This window comes from Passer montanus, unplaced genomic scaffold (genome assembly GCF_014805655.1).
Source record: "Passer montanus isolate IOZ18808 unplaced genomic scaffold, ASM1480565v1 scaffold4, whole genome shotgun sequence".
Taxonomy (NCBI): Eukaryota; Metazoa; Chordata; class Aves; order Passeriformes; family Passeridae; genus Passer; species Passer montanus.
This window is the reverse complement of record NW_024368818.1, coordinates 5,000,691-5,012,528: the sequence shown is the minus strand read 5'-3', so window position 1 is coordinate 5,012,528 and position 11,838 is coordinate 5,000,691. Positions and strand designations below refer to the sequence as shown.

Genomic DNA, 11,838 nt, shown 5'->3' with positions numbered 1-11,838 from the left:
AGAGTAATATTGAAGGCAAGAAAAACTTGCTTCATTTCTTGATTCCAAAAAGTCTCATCCCTGTATCATGTCACAACATCTTGAGTAGACCAGAAGATTTTAAGGTTTCAATTGTCATATTGAAGGTAATTATTAGTTAATAATATATAACAGAAAATATTAATAGGCAAGCAAAATTATGGAAGTGCCTTGCAGTGAGAAACTCGGCTCCACAAGTAAGGTACAGCTCCACAGTTCCCTAATGGAGGAAAGCACAGTGGAGTGCTGAGTTGTTCTCAAGTTTAGGGAAAAGACTTCTCTAAGCCCTTTTGTGAATTTCATTAGTTGAAGACAGGGGAATACAGCAAGGTCTGTAGTAGTGCTGCTTGTTCCATTTCATCTTAAAAGGCCATCTGGCTTGCTGCAGGGCAAGAAAAGACTGCAGGCTGTGAAATCCCTCCCATTTGGTGCTGGTAAATATGCCTGGTTGAAACCCTCTTGCTCTGCAGCAAGAATACTTTGTACCTTTCCAAGGCCATGAAATTGCAGAACCAGCAGAGAACCAGAGAACCAGCAGAACTGCAGAACCAGGCTTTAATCCATGAAAAAGCTGGAAGCAGGCCTTCACTCTCTGAGGAGGATGGGTAAATAAATAAGTGTTCTTATAGTAGACACCAAGCATTTGAGACAGATTTATTTAGTATCCAAAAGTGTTAATTAATCTCACAGACTGACACATTAATATATACATAATTTTAAACAGAAACTAGCATTTTCAATGACAGCATGCTCAGGTCAGAACTAGTAGAAAATCACCTCCAATTAATGTGATGCATGCTTATCCTTGAAAATGACTGCATTAGCAGGAAAAAGGCACCTTTACTTGTTAAGTTTTAACCAGGACAAGTCTAAGCAAATGAAGAAATACTTGTGGGCTTCTCTAGATATTTGCATATCCTGAAGACTTAAAAAAAAAGTGGAGCTGAGTTCAGAAAACATCCACTTATCCCCATCTCCTGTGACAGTCTGTCCCTTCTCATGTGTTGCATGTCTGCCCTCACATCAATGACAGAATTTCAGTCATCAAATGGAAGACATATAGTAAGAACAGTCCTGGAGTTGCTTAGAGGAATAGCTGACACTGGAAACAGCAAATTGGCTCCAAACAAGGATATGGAGCTGTGTTTTCTGGTGGAAAACAATAAAAGTGCTGGTAGGAAAAAAACCCCTAATTACAGTGGGGTTGTATGTTTGGCACTACAGCTCTGGGAACTTCAGCTTGGTCACCTACTGTAGGGTTAGATGTGCACATTTATAAATGACACCAGCACTGAAGAGAATACACATGGCAGCAGCAGGAGAGGAAGCAACCACCTACAGGCCTGCCAGCAAACTCTCCCAAGCAGCTGAAGATACACATAACCAGTAACAATTGCACATTTTCAACTGATTCCCAGTAGAGCCAGAGTCACCTTGCAGGGCTACAAAGAAACCAGATGCATAGCACCTGAGAGATACTATGTTCATATATAAAGAAAGAAGCTGCAGGTGAAATGCCTGTCTGGCAGAGAGGTGCAGGAATGTGTAAGATACATCTTAGCACTGCAGAAAGGACTAAAAGCACCGAACTGCTTTAAACAGTAAAGCAGGAGTTACTCTTCCAATATAAAGAAATTTACTTGTTCCTGTTGAAGATACCAAATACTGTTGAAGTACCAGACTCCAGCCCCATCCCTGAAAGGATGTACAGCCACCAGAACAGCCAGAGATATCCACTTTTGAAAGCAATATACTGGACTTTCCTTTTATTACAATCTTAATTGCACTCTCTACAGCCTACTGCAAATGCAATCCTACACAACAAAATTGAAGTACCACCTTGTACATGGATCTCCATTCCTCTTTGAAGTGCAATATATTTAAAACCCCTCAATACATTTTTGCCAATTAATGCAACAGAAAATTAAGCTTAAATTAAAGCAAGTTTATCCACATCATGGATAAAGAATTCTTCTCCATTTAAAAAAGCCTTTTCTCAGTATGGCTCTTTCTTCCCATCAGTATTTCCTTTTGCTTTTTGAACTTGTTATGATTTGGTGATAAGATCCATGAATGTGAAAATTTCAGCATGGTCTTCAGTTTCATTTCAGATGTTTGTCTTGAAAACTCCATGATATCCTCTGAAAATATACCCAGATGTGTTCATGAGCTTATTTAAATCATATTTTGAATTAGCAGAAGACAGAAATATTGAAAATTTGTCTTTTTTTTGTCTTGACAACAAAAAAATGAAGCTTTCTCAGCTAAAGTGAGATTACTCAAATGGACTCCAACTTCCAAGTATAGTAAGATACCAACTTTTATCAGTGTCACTCTGAGTTGTTCCTTGCATGTTCCTTGCATCTCCTATTTAAATAATCTTTACAGACTCTTAAGTTTAACAGGTAATCAACAAGCATACTATATATTACACTGAATCAGGAATATGTATGCTTTGATAAAGTTGTCATAAAATCTTCTTAATATTCAAACTGATGGTGTTCTGTATAAAACTATAATTCAATTGTTTTAAGATTACTCATACTTATTGTAGCTTTTCATTTAAAGTATTTTGTCTTTACCAAAACAAGTGTGAAATCAATTCTCACTTAGATACGTTTAACCAAATTCTTTTATTGCATTGCCTAAATTTACCCAAAAAGCATTCACTGGTGTTTTCATTGCCACAAAGCAAAGTATACCTACAGATAAACCTACAGTAAAATCTGCCTTTCTTTTTTTTTTTTTAATCCAAACACATTATCAACTGTAATATTTGTTCTTTACAAACAGACAATTATATACCATGCCAAACCCCCAGTTATTTAGTCACAGAAAAAAAAGTTGCTCTGATAGTTGAATAGCAAGCAACTATATGAATTTCTAAGTGCATTAAAGCCTCTTTGTACCTCCCACAAATTTAATTACTTAACCAAATTTGTAAAGTATAATCATACCTGTTCTCTTTATTGCTGTAATCAGTGGAACCACTTTCATATCTTGTAGTATTTCCTGCCTTGGTCTCCATTTCCTTGGCTTTAGAAGAGTCTAACTTATGATTATATTGGGAAAGCATCTATAGGAAAGATTAAACAGGAATAAAAAGAATTACCATCAAAACAGATGGATTACAGATAGAAACTAGGCCCTTTTAATTATAGTATTTTGATATTAAAATTAGTTAGGGAAAAAATTGTATTAGCTAACCTTTAGAACATTATCTGGTATCCTTGTTATTTCTGGAGGTGGAGGAGTATTGAGTAAATGGTCATAGTGTTCCAGTTTGGGAGGGGAAGGGTCCCCAGTATGTTTAAGATACTCATCAGAGCTTGCAGCAAAAGGAACTCTTTCTTCTTTGTGTGGCACCTCTTTTGCATCATTTTTTGTCACTGACTCAAGCTTCGCCCCTGGTGTTACCTGCTGCTGCAAAAGAAGTATTAAATGCCTTCAGTTAATTTATTATGTTAGGTAAAGTACTTAGTAAATGTTCTTACATAATTAGTATTAGAAAGAACTTTTATAGTGACATAAGAAAAAATAGCATTGGAAAAGAACCCCAAACTAACATTTTAAAATCTGCTTATGGCAAAGTGTGTGAAAATGTACATAATTGCTATTTACTACCTTAGCTTCTGCTTTTAGCCATCTTGTTTGAAAATCTGGACACTGTGGCGTTGCTGCATGACTGGGCAGAGGCAGTTCCTTTGTCTCTGGTGACCTTGGTAATACTGTATTATTTGTTTTGGAAGAGTCCTTCACATCAGGAGTACAGAGCACAAATACCATAGGAGAAGCCATCCAGTCAGCTGCTGCTATCAAGGGTGAGTGAAATAAAATTAAAAATATATATTACACACACACATTTACAACTATTACCAGTTCCAGTTTAATTTTCTAAAACAAGTGTATCCTTTTAGTTGATATTTTGCTTGATCTATCCAAATTACAGTATTCCTTAAAGGCAGGTAATGCAAAGTAGTCATTCTAGTCCCACTACTCAATATAACTGGAGAAGCCCAACCTAAATCAGCATTGCTTTACCTTCTCATTTACCCAATTGTCACTATGTTTGTCTCAAGATTTTTAAAATAACCTATTTCTCCTCTCAAAGAAGTCTTAGCATTAATCTTGAAAGTCTTAAATTACTGTCATGCTAGCCCCTTTCTTTCCTGTCTTTAAACAGAGCCAATGGGTATTCTCAGGAAAAAAAAAGGCTAAGTTGGCAAAACAGTATTTTTATTTCAAACATGGATAAGCTGCAGTTACAAAATTATTAATTTGACTGCATAATTCCAATTTGATATGAGTACAAGAATGAGAAAAAATTTATAGGGAGTAAGAAACTTTCCTAGAGAAGCCACCAACACTTTTTAGACATTATTACTCATAAAATGACCTGCCTTGAATTAAACATATTTAACCAGAAACACAATTTAAGTTAACCATTGTGTTTACAATGCACTTGCACATGCATTCTGTAAAAATGCATAGGTATATTAATTTCACAGATTTTTAACTTACCATTCCTAGCTCTCTTACTTGATTTTGATGCAGGAGTAACCATGATTTCCTTGACTGTCATTTCTGGCAAATTCCCTCCATTATTATCTCCTCTTTTAACCAACCTGAAAACCAAATCCCCAATTAGCTCTCAAGTATTACGAAGAAGTCACAATTAAAGGAATATTGCCAACCTAGTCACTTTTCTAGTACTCACTTATGAATATGCAAATAAAAAATTAGTTTTCTCAAATACGAATTTTTATAGATTTTTTCATGTGTGATTCTACTGCAATTTGTGGTATGCAAATGTTCAGTCCAGCCACAAATGATCAAATACACTGAGATTTCAGTCCAAGGCATTACAAAAAAACCAAACCCAAACCAGATGTCCAGGGTACAACAGATGCCACATATGATCAACTCTGTGTTAGGGGTTTTATTTTGAACTGCCTGTTGACTATGAAATTATACAGAACAAGAGGAAATATTTTCTGCTTTTAAACTAATAAGGGTCTTGTGAACAGGAAAAGATTTTTAATTGAATTTTAAAATTTAAATAAAATTTTTTATCTTAATCAAATACTATAGTGCTTTCAAGTAATTTTAGTAATTACATAACTATTTAAAAGGAGACATCCCAAAATTATTTCAAAAGAAAATTCAGTGATTTTCAAAGTGAAAGCTATTTAATATCAATTCCATAACACTGGAAACAGAATTTTAAAAAACTATTTTTTCATATCCATGATTTTCAAGTGAAAAAATGGCATATACAGTTAAGAGAAAACTAGGCAAAAAGTGGAAACTTACCTAACCTACACACAAATCTGTGTCTTTAAAGAAAATTATATTAAATGTTTAAAAAGTAATCTTAATTATTATAACCAGATTTAGATCTTCTCTACAAAATGTGTAAGCTGAAAAAACCTCAATAAACAGTATAAGCAGTATATGAGGCAGCATATTTTACTTAGATGAACACATGTCGAACTTTGGGTTAAATAAAAAAGTAACCTTTCAAGTCAGTTTTCGAAGTCTTAGAGGTATTTGAAACCACATGATTTTTAGTTTTTACAATGAGTAGAACCAGTAGAATGGTTTTCATGCATGTGATCCTTGTTTTCAAAACAATTTCTCTAAATATCAAATATTTAGGTACTGTCAGCTTTCAAAATGGAACATATTGCCAATACTAACTATAAAAACATGACCTATTAACTATGTGCATGACCTCACTCCTGCAATTATTTTCCTTTATAATTAGAACAGTGAAAATCTAGAGAAGTCTTTTCAAGAGAAGACTGGAGCAAAAGGAATAAACAGTAAGGTGGGCATTATGTTAGAGACAATATAGTGCTTCTATAAATTTACTGAATGCTTTACAAACTGTTTTCTGTTTATATTAATAAAGTTTCTGCAACCTTTATACTGGCTGTGTAATACCTATGGCAGACAAGGCCAGGCTCAAACCTTTGGTTAAGGAAAACAACAGATCACATTGTGTTTTACTATTTCTAGTACATTGTGTGGAGGATTCTTATGGTGCAGTCAAGGCAAGGAGCACAGCAGATGTATTTCATGGCAGCATCTGGCTCTGCAATAGGTAAGGGAAAAGGTGTGTAGGGAGTTAAATGACACAGGACCCAGAACCTGAGAGATGACCATCGCCCACCTCAAGACAAAGAGAAGGGCAATAGGAGCAAGAAATTAGTACAGCAAGTACAAAATACAGAAAATTCAGTAGAGAAACAATCTGAACTCCAGTAACTTACTTTTTGATTGTCTGAGAAGTTTTATGGATGAGTGACATCGTATAATCTTCGTTCATACACATGGTATGCTCACTAATGCCGAAGTGTTCAAGTTTTGGTGTTACACACTCGTAGTCATCCATCCTCAGCTTACACTTGGGCGTTTTGGGCAGCGCCCGCGGCGTTCGCAGTCCTAGCGGAGTGTTGCTCTTGGCCCTCAGCTGGCTGGCAGCGGGCGCGTGCTGCGCCCTGAGCGCGCTGCAGGGCCTGGCGAAGGCGTACTGCGAGAGCCCGAAATCGGACAGCTGCGGGTTCCGCAGAGGGTCTGCGGGCAACGGCGGCTTCTCTGCAGAAGCAGAGAGCTGAGGTACATTGTTTGCCTTTTCTTCATCAGATTTATCCTGAAGAGACATTGCTGATTCACTGTTTGCTTTATCCTCCTCTTCTTTTTAAGAAAAGAAATGGAAAAAAATTGCCAGAAGTTTGTTTTAAGAATTTATAAAATAAAGTGTGACACTTCCCCAGTATCCAATTTTTTTTTACTTGTAAAAAATAGATTCCTTCTTTGACTTTAAAGTACTGAACCTGAAGCTACAACAGGTATCAAAAGTGCATATAGCTAAGCTATACTTATAGGTCACACATTTACTGAGTTTCACTCTATTGGCAAATATTATTTCTAGGGAAAGTGAATTTTTACATAAGTGTATTTTTTTCCCTGCATGGAGATGAAAAGGTTTTTGGGAAAGAGCACAGGCTGCACACAGTACTATAATGCTCATTCTTCAGAAAAACAGTATTGAGGAAAGGTTATGATGCAGCAACTAAAAACTTGTGAAAGGAGACAGCTTTTTTGATAACAAGAGTTCACTGCAAAAATATGTAAATGTCTAATTTGTACATTTTTGGAGTTAGATAAACCAAAACACCCCAAAATGTCCATGAATTTCACACGATGTAGAAGTAAAGAACAATGATATGGTGAAGGGTCTGGAGCACAAGTGCTGTGAGGAGCAGCTGAGGGAGCTGGGGGTGTTCAGCCTGGAGAAAAGGAGGCTCAGGGGGACCTCATCACTCTCTGCAGCTGCCTGACAGGAGGGTGCAGCCTGTGGGGTCAGGCTCTTCTCCCAGGTAACAAGTGACAGGACCAGGAGAGAGTCTTAAGCTGCACCAAAGAAGATTCAGGTTGGACATTAGCATGAATTTTTTCCACAGAAGGGGTAATTAGACATTGGAATGACTTCCCAGGGAGGTGGTGGAATCACCATCCCTGGAGATGTTTAAGGAAAGTCTGGACGTGGCACTCAGTGCTGTGGTCTGGTTGACTTGGTGATGTAGAGCCACAGGTTGAACTTGATGATTCAGAGGTCTTCCCCAATTTAATTGATTCTGTGAGGTGGGCAGGGGGCAGGAGGCTATTTAAAGTAATATACCCACTGGTGTGCAGTGGTATTATGTCTTCAGATACACTTAGCTTAAAAGTACAACTTAAAAAACTTAACATTGTAGCTCTGTTTGGAGACTTCTTTAAAGGCAAAGAAGGTATAGGAAGAAAGATACTATAAAAAAATCAGAGCTTCTGCCCTATGTGTGTAAAACAGGTATAGGAGCTTAACTTGGACATCAATACAGTTCACAACCATAATTTTGTTTTGTGATAATGCTCAGAGAAAGTTAAGACCATGTCAAAAGCTTTTTGAAGCCTGACTGGGCCCTTGATACCCAAAGGAGTATGTGTAGTATTGGCAGGTGAGGTACTTTAACTCATTTGGCACATCTGGATTTTTCAGAGCTCTATGTGCATTTTCTGAGTGGATTGAGGACCTCCTTCCCCTCCAATGATCAAGGTGCTACTGCTTGTCACATGCCACCTAATTCCTGAGCATTCTTGTCCCATTTGTGCTGTGAAACAGAATTTAAGATTTTCTCTAGGGTGATTTAATGAAACCATCACATATGAATACAAGCCAGCTGAGGTGCATCTACAATAGTTCCTCATGCATGAGAACCTGAAGCAGCATAAGTCTCTGGCTTATGAAAAAAAACTTGCTAACATATTTTCTGAATATAATTATTCCTGAAAAAACCCCAAACCCAACACACACTAACCTAAAGGCATGCCAGAAGATCTAATTCCAAGTGTTTGTGTTTTGGTTTATTCTTACAGCACCAATTTCCACAAAATCTACCCTCTGGATATTATTATAAAGCAAATAAAATGGGTGTCCTTGATCTCCTAATTAATAGAAATATACACATAGCTAAAGAGAAACATTTTATAAAAATGATACTTTTCTTCACATACTGTATTGACAAGAAACATTACCTGCAGAGTCTTTGACATTTGGTTTGTAGCCATATTTCTGGAACAGCTCTTTTATTTTTCCAAGATCTGCTGCATTTCTTTGCATCAAGATTTCACTTGCTTTCATAAACCCTTGAACTGCTTTTTTTTCAGAGCAAATCTTACCAAGACTGGCACTAACATCTTCCTTTGGAGACAGAGAGGGGAAACATAGAAATACTGGTTTTCAAATCATCACACAGTAGGTGTTTACACATGAAGCATCTTGGGAGTAAGTATTCTATTGCAATTCAGATGAAGGTCAGCAGCAAATTTACGTCTTTTCTATAGCTGCAAACCATCAGGTATAAATACCTATGGAACACCAGGAAGTATTATATACAGCCCAAGTGTATGGAAACTTATAAAAGTAACTGTAATGACAGTTCACAACATGATAACTACTTACTGGTAACCTTGCCAAGGAAGTTATATGCTTTTACTCCAGAAAAATATGAGGTAACAGCAATTAATTCGGACTTTTACTCCATGTGTACATAGAATAAGTGCAGAGCAAAAGGTAAACTTCACTTTTACATCACTCAATTATTTCTGTATTGCTCATTTCTATAACCCATTTTTTCTACTTCTGTATAAGAAATAGACAACATTTTTCACATGTTTAACTGAATGGCTGAAGGTACTGAAACTTCTGTGAAGACTGATTTTATCCTAAAGGCTGGTCATGGAAAGCAAGCAAGCTTTTCTCTTTTGTTGGCAGCTGCTGTTCCTGCATCATTTTCCTCATACCTTGGCAGCACTCCAACTTCCTTGTAACCTTTGTTCCCTGCTTACCCGAGTGACAGTAGTGACTGAAAACTAAGAAACATTGCTAAACCTACTTTAGTTTTTGGGCATTACCCCAATATCCATGGCCATTATGAGGACTTAGATGTAAGCGAGTAAAAACAAGGTTATAATCACTGACTAACAAAGTTGAATTGTGACCCAAGGACCAAAACAGAACCATAAGTTTATGGAACATGCACACACATGTAATTTTTCAAGAAGGAAGCAAGTTAAGAAGTTACCTTCTGAGTCTTGATTTCGCCATGGAGGTCATGCAAGGCTGTGAGTGGAGATTCATCTTCATAGTCTTCAAGATGAATGTCCACATAAAAGAGTTTAGAAAATAAAAGAGGCGTCTTAGTGTTTTAGCATGAAAGTAACATTCTACATGGGCAGCAAAATACAGGCAGAAGTGATCAGATAATATTGTTTTTCTTTTCCTCTGAGGCTTCTCATCTTCCCAGGAGAAGAAATCCTGGTGAAGGGATTTTTCATAGAATATCACAGTGACAATCTCCTTCCCCTGCTGCTTATGTTGTTGTGTTTATAGGCTAAAAGAAGGCCTAGATTTTGAAACTGAGCCCTGTGTGAGGTCATTTTTTAAGGCTTGTGTGACAGCTTACCTCTACTCTGGGGTGACTTGAAGGTATTTGTTTTTTTAAAATTTTTTTTTTTCTTCTTTTTTAAAATTTTTTTTAAATATTTTTCATTCAGTAATAAATAATGTCATAATCCTTGTAATATCTGGTTTGCCTCTGATAATCTGTACATCAGTGATGACATGATAAAACTGGACATGAGCTGTCAATGTGTTCCCACAGCCCAGAGAGCCAATCCTGTCCTGGGCTGCACCCAGTGGTGGGCAGCAGGGCCAGGGAGGGGATTCTGCCCCTCTGCTCTGCTCAGAGCCCACCTGCAGGGCTGCTCCAGCTCTGGGCTCCCAGCACAGGGAGCACAGGGACTGCTGGAGCGAGCACAGGGGAGGGACACCAGGAGAACCTCGCCTGTGAGGAAAGGCTGAGACAATTGGGATTGTTGAGCCTGGAAGAGAGGCTTCTTCAGGATGAACTACTTGCAGCCTTCCAGTACCTGAAGGGAGCCCACAAGATGGAGAAGGACTTTAGTGGCATGTAGTGACAGGACAAGGGGGAATGGATTCAAACAAAGAGACAGAAGACACAGATTAGGTATTAGGAGGAAGTTCTTTCCTGTGAGAACGATGAGGCTCTGGCACAGGTTGCCCAGAGAAGCTGTGGATGCCCCGTCCCTGGAAGTGTCCAAGGTCAGGCTGATGGGGCTCTGAGCAGTTTGGTCAGGTGGAAGGTGTCCCTGCCCATGGCAGGGGGGCTGGAACTAGGTGATCTTTAAGGTTTATTGCAACTCAAACCATTCTGTGCTTCTATAATATTAGAGATGTGGGATTCATACCCTAGAGTCAATTTAGACAAAACCAAAGAGAACTAGTTCCTGTCAGTTACTTCACACAGCAAAAAGCTGCTCTTTGTATAGTGTGTTAAACTCCACAGAGAAACTGCCCAGGCTTCCACTTTAACGTGGCAGCCAATACTGTATATGACAAATATTGATAAAGCAGGTAGGTCCCCAGCCTGTCAAGAATTACTTGTGTTAAAATCTTATCCCTAAAAAGCTTGGATGAAATCAGTGATATAGAGACCAGTGAAAAGCAAATCTCAGCAGAAAATTAAATTCTTCCATTGCATTTGCACGTGGGCAGATGCACTGCTCACTTACACGCAGCAGTCATTACTTTTCTCACTGGAAACCAAGGCTAATGCAAATAGTCTAAAAGAGGGCACCTGCTACGTGACAAGACATAGCACAGAGATAAACACAATTAGAAGCCTGAGCTGTCTATCCAGAGAGGGAACATGCCCTGCAAATGTTTTTTATATCGATCCGCAAAAAGAAGAAGCTAACGTGCTGCATACTTTATCCCAGACATCCTGTTTTTCTCCGTGATAAAAACTCAGCCACACGCCCACAACGGAGCTCAGAGAGACGAGGAGGACCCCAAACAATTCCCAGCCGAACAACTCCCAGGCTGCCCTCAGGGCCCCCCAAAGGCGCTCCCGGAGGAGCACAGGGGGCCCTCGGGCAGGCGGGATCGCAAATGCAGGAGCAGCCGCGGAGCCACCAGGCCCGGCCGCGGGCCGCGCTTACCCTCGTCCTCCCGGCGCATGGCCCGCTCCAGCTGCTTCACCTCCTTCTCCACCGTGAGAGCCAGCTCCCGCAGCTTGCCGAAGAAGACCCCGGTCGCGTCCATGGCTCCGAGCGGGGGAAGCGGAGCGGGATCGGGATCGGGATCAGCCCTCAGCGAACCCGGGCCGGGCCAGCTTCAAACCGCCGCCCGCGCGAGCCCCATTGGCGCGGCCGGGCCCCGCCCGCCGCCGCCTCTCGCGAGAGCCGCGCTCC

General features: G+C 39.2%; 1 protein-coding gene and 1 long non-coding RNA gene across 6 annotated transcripts; one reads left to right on the top strand and one right to left on the bottom strand.

The window, feature by feature from the left end:
• Nucleotides 1–1,244: 1,244 nt before the first annotated feature.
• SKA3 (spindle and kinetochore associated complex subunit 3) lies at nt 1,245–11,836 on the bottom strand. Of its 5 annotated transcripts, XM_039718300.1 has the most exons (9): nt 11,587–11,836; nt 9,648–9,712; nt 8,599–8,764; nt 6,294–6,717; nt 4,540–4,643; nt 3,643–3,830; nt 3,226–3,441; nt 2,976–3,094; nt 1,245–2,159 (listed from the first exon to the last, which is right to left on the bottom strand). In XM_039718300.1, exons 1-9 carry the CDS (start codon nt 11,687–11,689, stop codon nt 2,126–2,128), a joined length of 1,419 nt encoding a protein of 472 aa, XP_039574234.1. In that variant the 5' UTR covers nt 11,690–11,836; the 3' UTR covers nt 1,245–2,125. The 5 variants fall into 5 exon arrangements, with proteins under 5 accessions (XP_039574234.1, XP_039574233.1, XP_039574237.1 ...); XM_039718299.1 differs by having other exon boundaries at nt 1,245–3,094; XM_039718303.1 differs by having other exon boundaries at nt 1,245–3,094; nt 3,226–3,438.
• On the top strand, nt 4,501–11,492 carry LOC120506596. The gene is made up of 3 exons (XR_005628552.1): nt 4,501–5,848; nt 8,731–8,848; nt 11,365–11,492. It is a non-coding gene; the product is annotated as an uncharacterized LOC120506596 (long non-coding RNA).
• Nucleotides 11,837–11,838: the final 2 nt, after the last annotated feature.